Here is a 17,073-nt window from a genome sequence, read left to right as displayed (position 1 = left end):
AGACTGAGACTGCGACCGACCTCGACTCGACCGTGTGGACGACCGTCACAGGAAGACATCGAATTGTCAGTCCACGTGAAGCCTCTGAGGGGTCAACAACACACGCGCTCTGCCCTTGCAAATGCGCTTCCATCGAAAAAACAGAGACTGAGATCCTGTGGCACCAAACATAACCGTTTAACCGTTAACCGATTGAACCGCCAACCGATTCGTGTCGCCTGCCCGTGAAAGTGTTTCCGATTCAAAGCCCCCAACACACAGCACCACACGCAGGACACTTGGATTACCTACGATCGTGTGTGTCCCTAACCCCCCAGTGCCTCCCCCATTTGCACTTTTTTTTTTATTATTATTAAAACTAAAAACATTTTTTTTTAATCAAGCCGAAAACAAAAACATTTGTGATGTGTTAAGAAAACGAAAAGAAATCCGTGAAGCAAATCCAAGCAAAAACAAAAAGACAAAACGAAATCGCTTTTTTTTTTTTGTGGAGCCGAAGGAGCCGCCATACACAATGTACAACAAAATGCTGTCGATCAGCGAGGATCATGGATTCCGTTCGCTGAGTCGTAAGTGTCCAAAAATAAAACCCCTACCACCCTGCCCCACCATGCTTTGTGGGGGTTACGATCTCTAACGGAGAATTGGCTTGCAATTGGTTTATGGCCGGGGGGGAGTCGATAGATACCATCATATCGGTCCAAGAACATTTCCCAATAAGCGACCAAAAACACAACGCATGTATCTTGCCCGCCCCCCCTGCACCACCAACCGCAGATAACCGCAGAATTTCTTGGAATTTTTCTTGGGAACATACTCCACTCAGTCCGTGTGTTCTTCCTGTTCTTTCGAATGGGTCTCTGGTCTGTTCTCTTTCTTTAATCATTTGCCGGTGCTGCGTCTCCGTCTCTGCCACCGCCACTGCCTCTGTGGTTCCCCAAATAGATACAACAGGCAAATGTGCGGACAATTTTTGATAAGCGGACTTGTACTGGGAACAACAACAACAACAAAAACAGCAACACCAAAAGCCAAAGCAATAAGCCAACGCCCGCACCCACAACCACATAGCCCCATAGCCATAGCCTGAGCCAGAGCCAAGCCCCAGACGAATGGGAAGTACGTAGACCTACTTATTGTACAGCGAGGGGCACCGTACCGTACCATCTGCCTACATACCTACCCAACTACCCACAAACATACATACATATGTACATATATAGATCGCAGCTATTTACATATGTCCGTTGCTGTGGCTGTGGCTGTCGTTGACTTTCGGGAAATAAAACACACGCACACTCTCCCCCTCTCCGCCCCCACGGAGCACCTTGCCTCACAATACAAACACAAAAACAAATATTTTAGCGACAAAAAAAAAAAAAAAAAAAAAAAGGAGAATGAAACGAAAAGTAAAACTTACACAAACCAAACCACATGTCTTATCAAAAAATGAGAGTACTACTCGCACAACAATGGATACATTCTGTACATTGGGCAAATAGAGCGGCAGCGGCGGCGGCCTTTTGGTGGACCCTTGTCCAGGAGAGCAGAATTCCCAGATAGATACAGATACAGACTCAAGCAACCTGAAGTGGTCGCCACATCAAAAGGAAAGGAGTGCACTGCCACTGATGCAAGCGGGGAAATCTTCTGCCACCCAAGAGGGTACAGTCAGTCGTAAGCTTAGCTTTCCGGATATCGAACGACTGCCGAAGGACTCTTTAATTTGGGAAATAACTATCTTTGAGGTGTCATCAAAATTTATGCCCCTTTGCAAAAAAAATATATCTTTAATCACTCTTGGGGCCACATATCTTTTCTTTACTCCTCTTCCATAACATTTGCAATTTCATCGATTAATAATCGAAATTTTGCACTTAGCCGATTGCCCTTAAATTTATTTGGCAAGTAATTTCGTTGCCCTGCCTTTTGGGTGGCACATTTTGTTCTTAATTTCATTGAAATTTTTCTTTGGTTTTTTGTTTTTTGTTTTGTTTGTTTGTCATGTCTTTCGCCTTGTTCTCATTTCCTTTTGGCTTATCAGTTGGCCATGTGTGTCCAGCTTTGCCCCACACACACAGAGAGAGATACCAACACAGACACATGCTATATGCTAATGCTATGTTAATGCCTGATTCCAGGCCGCGACCGCTGCCGCCCATATTTGCATATGGCTCATTCACTCAACCTGGCCTGGCGGCATGGCATATCCCAATGCCCATAGCCACGGTTACGGTTACGGGTACGAGTTTGGGTACGGGTCCGTTGGCTGTTCATTTGTTTGCTTGTTTGTTTGTCCAGATACGCGTTACCTTACCCGTGTGGCTCTACTCCTCCTCCTCAAACGCAATCGTGGGGCAAACACACATATGCGGGTGTTATCAGCAGTCAGCGCTCTAGCTTTTGGCTAACCGCTTCTTTTGCCACCCTCCTGAACCACAGCAGACCGCTGCAGCGCAGCTCCGCGGCAGCTCCACTCCAGAGTTTCAAAGTTCCAGAGCTACAGAGCTACAGAGCTTCAGAGCTCCAGCTGTGAGGAGCGGAACCGCTCGGGGCGGACATTGGGCAAATAAAACCAAATTTTTGTATGCTAAAACACTTTGCGAAGGGCCTTTTTCTGTTGATAAGAGAACTGAGGGAGAGAGCCCCCAGAGGAGAATCGAGAGAGAGAGAGAGGCAGGGCCAGCCTATACAAGAGGAATCATTGTGGCGGGACTTGGGAAGTGGAAGTGCTGCGAGTGGGATTGGTAGGGGGAGTGGGAGTAGCCGCTGTGTTTGTTATAGTTTCAGCTGCTAAACACCTTTCCATTCCACTGATAATACATACATATGTACATATGCATGTGTGTGTGTGTAATTTGTTTAAACAAATTAAGTCGCCTTTACTTTGGTGTTGTTGTTTTTTTTTCCAGCTGCCCAGCTCTGTGGCGCTGTTGCTGTTGCTGCTGACGTCGCTTTGTCACTGTCAAAAAAACACCAAAAAATATATACTTATTGCTTATTTGTGTGTGTAATGGACACACACACACACAGACACGAACGCCCCCGCAGACACTGTGTGTGTGTGTGTGTTGTTATCTGTCTGTCGTTCGTGCAACAAAATATATAACGACAGAGAAAAACGTACAGAATTTTCGAATTTGTTTAACCTTTTTTTTTTTTTTTTTTTTTTTTTTTGTATTTTTTGGGTGTTTTTTAAATGAGTTGGCCAGCAAAAAAAAAAAAAAAAACAAACACCAGTCACAGGCACCATTTTTTGAATATTTACACAGCATTTCTGGCGGCCTTTTGTTGTGTTTTTTTTTTATTTAACCCAAAAGACAACGAAGTGGAGCACTTGGCGTCATATTTTAATTGGTTTCACATTCGGTGATCAATCCGTTCGCTTTCGCTGCCTTTTCTCGCATTGCGAATTTCTGTAGTGATTGACAGGCTGAAATATATATTTATCCCAAGGATATCTTCCACTGTTACCTACCTTCTATCTGTAGCCCCAAATCCTGTCTTTAAAGAGAGTCCGCGCGTTGCTCTTCAAGGGTTTCGCATTGAACCTTGAGCCCTCTACTGCTGCTGCCCCTCTTCTGGCGCCACCACCTCTCTGCCGCTCCGCTCCTTCGATAGTTGGTCCAGTTTTTCTGTGTGACGCCGTGACGCCATTTTTCATTTGGGTTTCCCTGCGACAGGAGCACCTAAAAACAGCCGACGAGAACCAGAAGGACGACCATGTGGCGTTCGCTGCCTGGTTTTTATGGCCATATACACACTAGCAGCCACCCCACCCCACCCCACACCACCCCACTTCGATGGCCTCCTCCCACATAACCTTTTGGCCATAAAACCAAATCCTTCGAATCCTTCGACTCTGTCTTGCTGCCAAAGAGGAGTGCTCATGTGTGTGTGTGTGTGTCTCAGGGATTGTGCCACGGATGGGGGCATAAATTAGCACAATCAACGTATTGTTTTCTGTTTGCCACGCCTCCAACTACTCGCCAGCACTCCCCCACTCTTCCTGCGGTATCCGCGGGGCCAGTCAATAACATGAAAATGTTATAAATAACAAAAATATCTACACACAAGGAGCCAGGGAGCCAAGGAGGCAGGAAGCCAAGGAGTGTCTCTGGTGGGGGGGGAGTGCGATTCATATTTTCTTGTCGCTGATAATTTGCGCAAAACTTCTATTAATATGTTAATTCTTAATTGTGCTACTTTGAGGGCTGCTGGTCCTGCGCCAGTGCCTAGTGCCAGTGCAGTGAATGGCCTCCCGCCCCCCTACCAAAAATGGTAGCAGCTCGTAAATATTTTTGGCTTAAGCCGAGACGCGGCTAACAAATCGACGGCATTTCAATTTATATTCACCCAAAAAGGGATCTGGGCTAACTGAGAGGGTGGATGAATTAATTACACATATCCCGAAGGAAGAATTGGAGGGGGATGGGGCAGAAGTATGCGGATGCGTATGACATCACACAGCACCAATAAATACAATAAATACAATAAATACTCGTCGTCGTATTTGTATCCTTATGCGCCAGGCACCAGTTATGGCACTCTGATGGAAATATATTTGATGCGTCGCCGTCTCTCAATTCAATCTGGTCAAGGGTTTCCAGTTTCGGTTTCGGTTTCGGTTCCGGCAAGCGAAGAGAAAGAAAATAAAGCAAAGGGTTTCTCTATGCCAAAAGATAATGCAATTTATGACTTTTGGCCGCGGCTTTGGCTTAGAGAGCATTCGCAATCGCACATGTACATGGCAGTGGCAGTGGCAGTGGCAACCCTGGTGCTGTTGACACTTGTGTCAGGCGGACTGTCAGCACCGCTGTCTGACATTTGACAGCTCCACAAATAGCACCACCACCACCGCCATCAGCACTGCCACCCTTTCACCTTTTTTCTGGGCAGCAGAAGCAGCTGCTCTATCGGTCTCTACCCTCTTCAGCTGGCGGCGCAATATTGCATGCTGCTGCTGCTGCTGCTGCTGCTGTTGCTGTTGCGGCGGCTGTCAATAAGTATTTTGCTGTCTTTGTTCTTTCATGGACTCCTCATGGACTCCCCCTTAACCCCTACTTGCAGGCTAATCTCTGGACAAACATCTAATCTAATCGCTTAGGCAAATAGCAGGCAACGCCCCTGTGCCTCTGTGCCACTGTTCCACTGTCCCTGTCTCTGGCCACGCCTACGTGCAGCAGGTAAAACAAAAAAAAAACCAGGTAGCAGTAACGGCAGTAACCGGGCAAGGGGTCGGTCTCTGTGTCTGTGCCTGTGTCTGGCTCTGTCTTTTGGGCCAATTGCAAGCCGCATCGATTTCACGCCAATGATCGCCAATCAATAAATACAATAATCATCATCATCATCATCGGTACACCAAAAAAAAAAAAAAAAGAACATATTTTTTTTTTTTTTTTTTTTGCTGAAACCCAAACAAAAAACCCAAAAAAAAATAAAAGGAAGGAAAAGGAAAACCCAAAACCGAATCAAATCGAAATGAAGCGAAAATTGTGGCAAGGGGCAAAGGGGCCGCCCAGGCAATCAGCAAAAATTACCGAAAACAACATCATGTCATATGTGTGTCACACACCCCCCTCCCCCGAACAATCAATTGATAAAAAAAAAATATATATATATATGTATGTATGTATGAGGAAGGAAAAGTCAGTGAGGAAAAGCCAGAGAGGAGTGGAGAAGTGCGGCTGTGGCTGCGGCTGTGCGGTCACGGACAATGGCAAAAGTTTCATGAGAGATGATCAAATGCTTAGGGCGCATTAGTTATTGTTTGGGAACCAGGGGAACCAGGGCCCACAACCGCAAATTGCTTCAAACTGGACATAAAAAATGGACAAGGGATGAGGCAGGAGGCACGTAGCACGAGGCATGAGGGATGAGGCAGGACAAGTGGCAAAACGCGACAGGGAGTCAATAATTCATAGATATATTTCCTAATTGATTGGCAGACACAGGCGGAGCAGCAGTAGCGGTAATTGAGTGTGTGATATCGATATGCCCACCCCCCCAACATAGATTAAAGATCATTATAATCATAGCCATAGTTTTATGGCATACAAAATAAAATATATATGTGAAATATATCCAGAGACAATACAACAACAACAAAATATATGTTACTCTTATTCTTTACAACAAACAAACAAAAAAACTTGTGTGAGATTTCGATTTGAAGTTTTTATTTCCCCCCCACATACAGTGGAGGGGAGCTGGGGATGTGGCCCCCGGGGGCATGGCTTCCTTCGCTATTCTATTTGGATTGTGTGGGGTCTCTGCCAGAAGTTTGTTCGGTCAATCAAGTTCCATCGATGAAAAGGAATCGGGCAACACACACACAAAAGTTGGCAGGACCGCCCCAGGATATGCGAGAGTTGTGTTGTGTTGTGTTGCTGGTGTTGCTAATTTCTGGGCACAGATAAGCCATGACAACCGCCCACAGAGGCCAGCAGCAACAGCAGCAGCACAGGCTGTGGCTGTGGATGTGGCTGGGGCAGTGGCAACAATCAGTTCATTGCGCTGCGAATTAATTGCAGGCGAAGCAATTTTAGCTGAGCCACTGGAATTTATGGGCAAAACTATGCACCACAATCAATCCCACCACCATTGCCCCCGCCTCCTTCGCTCTATTGCCAAACATAAATAAAAAGCACCACTGTTGCTGCCCCTGCTGCCACTGCTGCCACAGCCACACATGTGTATGCAAATAATGCGGCCTGAAATCAGCTGAAGTTTCGTTTCGTTTCGCGGAGGGTTCCCTTCCGTTCCCTTCCCTTCAGAATTTTTATTGTTGTTTCTGGCATTTAGGCAGAAGGCGTGCGACACACAGCTCTCAGGCAAATAAATTAAAGTGCACTCCCCACTGCCACTCCCACTCCCACTCCGCCTCCCCTCCCTCTGTTGTAGTATCTGCTTATCTGCCACAGAGGGAGAGAGAATGCAAATAAGTTGTGCCAAAAACCAGAGGAAGCAAAAGCAGAAGGAGGAGGGTTGCCATGGATTGGCATTTTTGGTGGGTGTTTTTTTTTGAAAGTTTCTTTCTTTTGTTGCCACAAATTAATTGGAGCGCCAGAGCTATCGGTATCGGTATCGTTATAAGCCATCAGTGGGTGCTGGCGATAAATTATCCTTGCAAAAAATATATAGCGGAAAATTGTATCCGGCACCTTAAGCACTGTCCGGGGTGGGGGGGGGGCCTCACATGCGATTATTAAAGTGTGGCAATGTCTCCCCCTCCTGCGCCCAGTGCTCCACCCGCCACAAATTATGCAACGCCAATCGACAGGCAATTGGTGGCGTGCCCCATAAAAATGACAGAATTAAGCAGGCAAGTCGCAGATGAAGAGGCAGCCAAGGAACTAAATTAGGGATACTCCATCACCCCTTAACCTCCCCCCCTTTGCTGTCATTCGAGTGCTACATACAGGGATACAGTAAATTCAATTCCACATGCCACATTCCTGGGCGGCGGAATGGCTTCCATTTGGGGCGGGCCTCTTCCTTGCTGTCCTTCTTCTTGGCTCCCTGCTGTCCTTCTCCCTGGCTCCTTGCTGGAATTAAGCCAGAATTGATGGCCACCATTCGATGGCCATAAAACGGGTCGCCAATTGGCGGAATCGGGCGAATATTTATGAACTTAAATGTGTAACAAGAGCCCATTAAGCCCGAATCTCATCGCCGCCACTCTCCTCTCTATTCGCAGATTCCGACTCCACAGAGAACGATGCGGTTGCCGCACAGGACATCCTCACGTGCGGCGCCTGCCAGAAGGCATTCGCCCTCTCGGACATTGTCAAGTTCATCCAGCACAAGGTGCTGCAGTGCAACAAGGAGAACTATGGCCAGTGCTCCACGCAGGGTCCCCAGATGGACCGCGACACGGAGGAGGGCCGCCCCCTGAGCCTGGTCAATCGCCGGCCCTCGATCTCGGCCATACCCATCACAGGTCGCAAGTCCGCCCCATCCGTTGTGGTCAGCAGTGCTGGCGGTGCCTCGGCCACGGCAGCGGCCGTTGCCGTTGCCGCAGCAGCAGCAGCCGCAGCGGCGGCGGCCAGCAGCACGGCCAGCGGCTCCCGGATACACACCCCGCCACCAAGTCCCGCTGATCTGCTGGCCGATGGCGCCAGCAGCACGCCCAAGCGTCTCGTTGACGGTGAGTAATCGGCGGACCAGATGCAGATTCTGAACATTACTGACGCTCCTCCCTTCCCCCTTCGCCATCCACAGAGAACGACAACACAACGCCCAAGGACAGCGAGGCGGCGGCCACCACAGTGGCATCAATGCGCGGCAGTCCGGCGGCCATTGGGCGTCAGGCGGCCAGCGACATCAGCTGCGATCTGCTTGACGAGGAGCAGCACCCACACACGCCCAAGGTCAAGCAGGAGCCGTATGCCGGCGACGAGGAGATGCCCCCCCATCATCTGGCTGGATCGCAGCAGGAGCAGTCCGTGATTGCCGATTGCCAGCCCCTGGCCAAGCGGCCCAAAATGGAGCTGGTCGATGCCGAGGCCAACACAGTCCACACAGGTGAGTGTCCCATGCCACACAGTACATGGTACATGGTACATGTACCCCCTCCCTCCCCCTCCCTCCCTTGGTGATGTGCCCATTCTTGCCGCATATTTGGGTGGCAAAATTAAAATTCACAAAGTGCCACCTAGTCCCCCCCCCCTCTTGGGGTGAGAGTTTTGACCAGGGGCACACAGGCAGAGAGTAGATGCGGAACAATTTTTGTGACGGGCAAAAAATGTGTTTGATGTGTGTGCCACACAAAGGGCGGCACAGGCACTGCCACAGTGGCAGTGTGGCAGTGGCAGTGGCACTGGATAAGTCGCAATGCTGATCGGGCCGCGGGCCCTCAGCGATAAGCTGCAGCTGCAGTCCGTCCGCGAAGTAAAAACAAAACAAAAAAAGGAAGCAGTGCGGATACGGATGCGGACACTGGATGGACGGACATCAAAGCGCAACAGCAGCAGCAGCAGCAGGAGCAGCAGCAGCGCTCTCTGATAGCCACGGAGAGTGCAGCAGCAGCAGCAGCGAGAGGCAGGGACACTCGGACACAGGGGACAATCGAAGCTTCCCATACCCAATCCCAAGCCCCAATCCCCATCCCATCCACTGGCATCTTCCATTCGCAGTTGAACTTCCATGCCATGCCATGCCATGCCATTCCATTCCATTCCCTTACCCTTTGACTTTGACATTTCAATGCAAATGATGATGAAAAGCCAAAGACAGCAATAAAAATACGACAGAAAAAAGCAGAGAAAAGCAGCAGCAGATCAGCAGGGGCAGGGGCAGAGTAACATGGTGGGTTGGGTAGAAGGGTAGAAAGAGGGTTAAGGACGGACGGAACAAAGCCTCTCTCTCTCTCTTGTCTGTGTTCCGAGGTTGGGCCTCGAGGGTAATTTGAATGCCGCCTCAGACTCAGAAGCTCATTCTGACAGCAGCCGAAGGAGGCGAAGGAATGTGCCACAGTGGGCACGGCAGAGGGGGGTGGGGTGGGTAGCCACTTGACTGGACAAAGGATATGGCACTGGGGAGCAAGCGGACACAAGCGGGCACTGGACTTGACATACGCACAAAGGAGAGCGGCGAAGAATCAGTGAATCAGTGGGGGGAAGGGGTCAACAGTTTTTTCAGCTGGACACGTGCCATGATCTCACTCTGTGTGTGTGTGTGTGTGTGCGTGTTTGTGTGCGTGGTTCGTGGGTCAAAGGTCAGACAACAGAGAACAGAGAACAGAGGCACTGAGCACAGGTAAACGGTCGCGTGGCAGTGGTCATCGGTCATCGGTTTAAAACCGAAACAAGACAAAAAAGGCGCCGCACCTCCATCAGCATCATATGGGAGGAGATGCGCGCAGCTACAGATACGAGATACGCAGATACAGATACATGCAACGGCACATACAGTTTAACCCTTGAACTTTTCTGCGCTTGTGACATGAACACGAAAAAAACAACAGCAACAGCAACAACAATAACAAAAGTCAGTGACAATACAACAAAGTTGTTTGACTCCGACAATGCCAAGCGACGAGCGACAAAACGACGAACGACAACTGACAGCCTTTCAACGCACAGCCACAGATACCGAGATACAGAGATACACAGATACCGAGATACAGATGGAAGCGCGGATGTGGAGAGAGAGGGAGAGAGTTACGACTGGGGGGATCCCCGCGTTAATTACGCATTGTTTTTCCGCTACGTTCTCTCCTCTCTCTCTGTCTCTCTCTCTGTCTCTCTGGCTGTCTGTCTTTTATTTTTGTTTGTCGCTCTTTTCTTTCCTTTCTCTGTGTTGCCTGTCCAACCCAACTCCTTTTGCCTCCCAGCTGAGTGGAGTGGAGTGGCAGGGCCATTCATTGTTGGCCATTTGGTAATTATAAACGTGAAGAGAGTGAGGCAGTGAGGCCAAAGGGGCATGCCATGGCAACCAACCAACCAACCAACCAACCATCCATCCATCCATCCATCCATCCATCCATCTGTCCGTCTGATCTGATCCTGGACAACAACAGCAAAAGCGAAAAAAAAAGAAACAACAACCAGAAAACAAAAAACGCGAATGAATAAAACGAACAAACTGTCAACAAAATGGATATTCGTTGCAAATGTTGCAACATGTCTTGTTGTGCTTGCTGGCAAACGCTCCACGCTGGGTTCACCTGTCAGCGAATCACAGAGCGAATGTGAGTGCCACAGTAAGTGGCAGTGTGAGTGTTAATTATCAATTTGGTGGCACACAGCATGTCGCGACCGCAATGACAATGAAACACCATCAACACTCCTCCTCCTGCCTCCCCCACCCACCATATGGATGAGGATGAGGTGGTTGAGTGAAGGTCGCCAAAAGGGTTAAGGGTCAGATAGATAATACAGCATGCGGCTTAAACCACACAGAGAGCATCAGGCATCAGGCATGCGGCCATTCAATTATTGACTCATGCTGGCACTAAGCCAGTGTCCTTAACAAAAAACGACTGACCCCGGGACACACGAGGTATATGGGATATGGGATACGCTGGGGCATCCATCCCACTCATACTAGTACTGTGTAGTAGCTTTCCATTGCTTTCTGCTGCTTTCCGAATCAATGGCTAATGCGCACAGCTCATGCAATTTCACGTCCTGTGCCTGGCTGCTTCCCCTTGGCCTCAAAGGATTAGAGCTGCTGGCTGGCTGGCTGGCTCCTTTTGTCTGTGTGTCTGTGTGTGTGTTGCCACAAAGTGAGAGAGAGAGGGAGCGGAAAAGGATACAGCCAAGGGCTTAAGCAAAAGGTCGACTCTCCCAGTAAGAGCCATGCAAATGCGTTCGAGGATGCCATGGCCCATGGCTCATGGCCCATGGCCCCCGGGATGCTGACAGTTGGCAAAGCTGCAACAATTATCCCATTACAGGGAACCCTTTTTTTTTGCTTTCCTTTTCTGTGTGTGTGTGTGTGTGTGTGTGTGGGTTTTTTCTTTTTTTGGCCAGCCAACCCGCCTGCCCCCTGCTGCTCCTCCGCATCTCGCATACGCAACGTGGAGCGGGTGCAGCAGCCAGTCAGCCAGCCAGGCAGGCAGGCAGGCAGGCAGGCGGTCAATTTGCCATTTCCTGTGGCAACTTGATGGCTTTGTTTGCCACCAGCTTCCGTCTTACGGTCACTTGAGTCGCCTCCACCCGCAAGCATCAAAGCAGCGGGAGGGAGGCAGGAGGCGACTTAGCGGGCAGAGAGGGACACTGTCGCTGGTCCTGGTTCTGGTCCCGCTTCTGATTCTGGTTCTAAGTTGAGTTGAGATGAGCAGCTGACAGAATCAGAACGTGGCACTCGTGGCTCTCTGCGAACAAAGGACATCACCTTCCACCTTCCAGGGCGTATCCCTTTGGCGCGTGCTTTGCGCGGGTCTACGACAAAAAAAAAGGGATCTGGGATCTGATCGGGCTTCGAGGATCAAATGCCCGATGTTTTTCGACAACTTTTACCTCTTTTTTTATGCCGATAATGATAATGATGATGGTTATATACGGCATGTGCGGCATGGAACGGATCGTGATCGTGTGCTGCGGCTGATCATGCGCAACCCTTCACAAAAGGGGGATGAAAACGAAGCATGAATTGTCTGTCAGATTCATTTGCATTTCCTGCTACGCTACGTGCGGCAGGCGGCAGGCTACATGCGGGGCCAGCCAGCCAGCCAGCCAGCCAGCCGATCCCCTCTCTGATCTGATCCTTGTGATCCCTGATCCCCGATCCCCTGAACAACACAGAAAAGGGTCGCGACAAAATCATGTTCAACATGCCTCACCTTTGACAGAGGAAGCTGCCTCGTCCTGTCGCGCGTAACGTCATAAAAATACGGGAGTAAAAAACCCAAAAAAACCCAAAACAAAAAAAAAAAGGAAAAGTGTGGAGAATGCGTGTCCTGCTTAACCCCGTGGTAGTGTCTCGTGCGCGTCAGGCGTTTTCCCTCCGCCTCCTCCTCCATGCGCTTCCTTTCCTCCTTCCTTTCCTCTTCCTCTTCCTTTCAATTTCTTTTTTTTTTTTTTTTATATATATTTTTGGGAATTTTCCTTTTTTAGAGTTCGGAGGAAGGAGGCAAACCGTTTTAAAGCGTCATTTAAATGCAGAGTGCGTCGTCGCCATATCCAACGGGGGTAGTTGCCCCACACCGCCCCACCCCATCGCTCGGTAATAGTTGGGCATTAACACCTTGTCTGTCCACCGCCAGTGCGCTGCTGCTGCTGCTGCTGCTGCTGTCCTGGCGACATGTGGTTTCCGCCTTCGATTAGGAAGTGCCTTTCGCTTTTTATTATTATTATATTCTTCTTCCTGCTGCTGCTGATATTTTTTCGATTTTTTGTTGTTGTATTTTTTATTTATTAGAAATTTCACATTTTTCATAAATTTTCATTTTCCCCCGGATGGCGCATCTGTTGCGTGTGTGTCCGTGTCCGTGTCCTGGCAGGACATGCCACTTGCCACATGCCACAGCCACATGCCCATAGGTGGGTGGGTGGTGTGTGGTGGGTGAGCGATTTTCCGATTTCACGTTTTGCGGTGCCCTTGCCTGTGCCCGTGCCCGTGCCTGCCCCATGTTGCATGTTCCATGGCAAATTAACAAATGTCGCGACAAAACCGCAACGAAAACTACACGCAGGACATACAGGACGTGCCCCGATGTGTGTGGCAATGTGGGCAATATCCTAGGCAATATTGGCAATCTCCGCTGCCACTGCCGCTGCCTGGGAAACCCATTCGGCACATGCCACACGCAATAAATGTGTTCCGTGCCCCCATTCCCCTACCTCACACCTCCCCCCCCCAATTTATAATTAATATTTGGAATATTTGTGGTCTAGACTCCGTCACTAATCACGGTACCTCTTCCTCTCCGTTGCAGAACCCAGCAATTACACATGCTCCACTTGCAAGACCCGCTACACATCCGCGTGGCGCCTCATCCAGCACGTCCAGCACTCGCACGGCGTCAAGATCTATGTGGAGGCCACTGGCGGCGCCACCGCTGCCACCCTCACCGTGGCCACGCCCGCCGCCCTCAATAACAGCGCCTTGGCCGCCGCTGCAGCCGCTGCAGCAGCCGCTGCCGCCGTTGCGGCTGGCCACAGTCCACAGCCCGCTGAGGCAGCGATGAAGCGCAGCAGCCCCGCTGGAGCGGGAGTCGGCTCCGTCTCCCTGTCCACCTCCGTCAGTTCCACATCCTCCGCGTCGCTGGCCAACACGAGCGGCGGCAGCAACAGCAGCCACGGCAGCCACGCCAGTCACGGCAGCGTCAGCGCCGTCAGCATCAGCGCCTCGTCCCCCAGCAGCAGCAGCAGCAGCAACAATTGCAGTTGCACCAACAACAGCAGCAGCAGCAGCAGCAGCAACAGCAGCAGCAACAGGCGGCGCAACAGCAGCAGCAGCGCGTGCAGCAGCAGCAGCGCGAGAACCTCGCATCGGCAATGGCCGCCGGAATGCGTCACCATCCGCTGCTGGCGCCGCCAGAGTCGATGCATGCCAATCCGTTCCAGCTGCTGCGCATGCCCCTGCCGCCGGCGCTGGCCCAGGGCAATGTAGTTCCTAGCGTGGCGCCACTGTTCGGGCACGGCCGCCCCTCGCCCGCCGACCACTACCGCATGGAGCAGCTGGTGAGCGAACAGTTCCGGCATCACGGCTTCAATCTGGCAGCCGCCGCCGCCGCCGCCCAGGCACAGTTCAATGCCAACGGGCAGGTGGGAGGACAGCAGCTGAATGTGTCCGCCAATGTTCCTACCGTCGCCAGTGGCGAGCCGCGTCCACCTTCGAGCTCCAGCAGCGGCAGCCAGCGCGGATCCGTGCCGCCCGCCGCCCTGCCACCGCCGTCTCTCAGCTCCCAGCAGCAACAGCAGCAGCAGCAACAGCAACAGCAGGCAGGAGGCGCCTCCACACCTGGTCTGGTGGGAGGCGGAGGCGGAGGCAGTGGCTCCCTGAAGCTGGAACCGCAGCAGATGGATTTTTACTCGCAGCGATTGCGTCAGCTTGCGGGCACAACAAGCCCTGGAGCTGGCAGCATTGTTAACTCGAGCTCGCCGAGTCCTCGACAGAAGCAATCGCCGCATTTCGCGAGCCCCTCGCCCTCCCAGATAGCCCAGCACCAGCAGCACCACCACCACCAGCGGCCCCACTCGCTGACTCCCCCGGAGAAGAGCGGGGATGCGGGCTCCGAGAACGGCAGCCTGGGCAGCCTCGGCCTCGCCCTCGCCAGCACTCCGCGTTCGGCCAGTACGCCGCCGTCGAAGGGCAGCGCCGGTGCCGGTGCCGGCGGATTGGGCGGCCTCGGTCTAGGCCTCAATCTCGGCCAGGTGGTGGGCGTAGCAGGAGGAGGAGGAGGAGCGGAGCAGGCCAGCTGCTATGCGTGCAGCTACTGCGACAAGAAGTTCCGCTTCGAGAACAACCTGATCATCCACCAGCGGACGCACACGGGCGAGAAGCCGTACAAGTGCACCGCCTGCGACTTCGAGTGCTCCCACATCCAGAAGCTGATGAAGCACATGCGGGTGCACCGCAGTCCGGGCGACGACCAGGACGGCCAGGATGGGCCCGACGATGGCAGCAATGCCGATTCGCTGGAGACGAACGAGGCGGACAACGACGAGGATCCCAATCCGGAGGAGGAGTCCGAGGAGGAGATGGGCGATGCCGATGGCGATGGCGACAACGATCCCGATGGTGATGTCGATCCCGATGCCGATGGCGAGGGCGACGACGAGGACGAGGACGAGCTGGACGACTGCGAGGACATGGACTACAAGGCCGAGGATCTCAGCGTGAGCAACCGCATCGACGGCAAGAGCCAGAGCCCCAAGACGACCAGCTCCGGCGCCACCTCGCTGGTGGGCGAGCTGATGGACAAGTTCGGCCTCTCGAACATCGCCCAGTACAGCGAGGCGTACAAGCAGGCACTGCAGGAGTCCGGCCGCAAGGAGGCCGCCTCCGTGGCAGCTGCCGCCGCAGCAGCAGCCGCAGCTGCAGCCGTGGACAACAACAACCGCGGTGGGAGCTCGGGACCGGGCTCGGCCTCGGGAGCGGGAGGCTGCCGACAAGATGAACGGCCTGCCCGTGGCCGCGCTCCGGCTGCGGGACGAGTTCGCCAAGAACTGCAACATGTTCCAGCAGCCGCAGGACGGGCCCGGCCAGGTGCCGCTCTTCAATCCGTTCCCCAATCCCTTCGAGCTGAGCAAGCGCATGAAGATGGACGGCGGCGACTGGTGGGGCATGTCCGCCCTGCACCGCAACGAGGCGCTCTTCGAGAACCTCAAGCTGAAGCCCCTGGGCCTGGGCGGCGCCAATGCCCTCATCCAGGGGCCGCTGCTGAAGAAGGAGAGCCGCCAGCGCAACGACACCTGCGAGTTCTGCGGCAAGGTGTTCAAGAACTGCTCCAACCTGACGGTCCATCGGCGCAGCCACACCGGCGAGAAGCCGTACAAGTGCGAGCTGTGCTCCTACGCCTGCGCCCAGAGCTCCAAGCTCACCCGCCACATGAAGACGCACGGACGCACCGGCAAGGACGTCTATCGGTGCCGCTTCTGCGACATGCCCTTCAGCGTCCCCTCCACCCTCGAGAAGCACATGCGCAAGTGTGTGGTGAACCAGGGCAAGGCGGCAGCCGCCGCCAATGCCGTTGCCGCTGCCCAGGCCGCCCAAGCTGCCGCCCAGCAGCTGCAGGCAGCCGCCCAGCATGCCCAGGCCGCCCAACAGCAGCAGCAGCAGCACCAGCAGTCGCAGCAACAGCAGTCGCAAGCAGCAGATGCCCGTGCAGTCACAGCTGTCGCCCACATGCCCCATGGGCGTGGTGGGGTATCCGCCACAGTTTGGGGTCTCCGTTGGGGGCCACAACCTCTCGCTGCCGGGCAGCGTGAGCGGGGACAACGACTCGAATGCGTCCTCCAGCCTCACCGTGCATCCCATTTCGCTGAAGGAGGAGGCATGACTTTTTAGCAGCTGGAGCAGCGCGCCACCCCCGCCACACCAACACCAACACCAACACCAGCACCTACACCCGCATTTGCAACAACTGCCACACCATGCGGTACATCCCCATCAGCATCCCCACCATTCAACGCTCTCGCATCCGCATCCTCACTCGCACCTGCAGCTGCAGGGACCGCTGGTAACGGTAACGGCACCGCCGCCAACGCTCCACCAATTGGCCAGCAGCAGCAGCAGTCGCAGCCGCATCATGTCGCGCATCTTTTAAAGATGTCCACAATATCCCTGTGTAAATAGAGCCCCGTTCCCTTACCACCCCTTACCATGCCCCAAGTTGACATCAAGTTACGGCAGCAGCAGCAGCCCCCACGGATACCCTGCAACTTTTACAAAAAGATTGCCCCCCCCCCCCGCTCCCCATGCACTCCCGAGAGACACCGCCAGCTGCACTCAGCCAAGCTCCTTGAAGGCGACTATAAAAAAAAACAAACACACACACACACACGACCAGAGGCATTTAATACCAAAGCAATAACCGTTATGTAATATAATTTTAAAGATTCCAACTTTTTTTTTTTGTTCCAATCCCCAAAACAAATCGAAACGAAACGAAACGAAAGT

The 17,073-nt window shown here is 52.6% G+C and overlaps 1 protein-coding gene across 1 annotated transcript; it reads left to right on the top strand.

The window, feature by feature from the left end:
* The first annotated feature begins 494 nt into the window (after nucleotides 1-494).
* Nucleotides 495-16,798, top strand: LOC111074366. Its single transcript, XM_041596196.1, is given in 7 exon segments — nucleotides 495-569; nucleotides 7,700-8,149; nucleotides 8,224-8,526; nucleotides 13,385-13,773; nucleotides 13,854-15,554; nucleotides 15,556-16,278; nucleotides 16,280-16,798. Coding segments are annotated over 7 exon segments (3,795 nt in total). The 5' UTR covers nucleotides 495-514; the 3' UTR covers nucleotides 16,454-16,798.
* The last annotated feature ends 275 nt before the right edge of the window (nucleotides 16,799-17,073 follow it).

Source organism: Drosophila obscura, unplaced genomic scaffold (assembly GCF_018151105.1).
Source record: "Drosophila obscura isolate BZ-5 IFL unplaced genomic scaffold, ASM1815110v1 contig_97, whole genome shotgun sequence".
Classification (NCBI taxonomy): Eukaryota; Metazoa; Arthropoda; class Insecta; order Diptera; family Drosophilidae; genus Drosophila; species Drosophila obscura.
The sequence above is the reverse complement of the archived record's forward strand: the minus strand, read 5'-3'. Positions and strand labels throughout refer to the sequence as shown.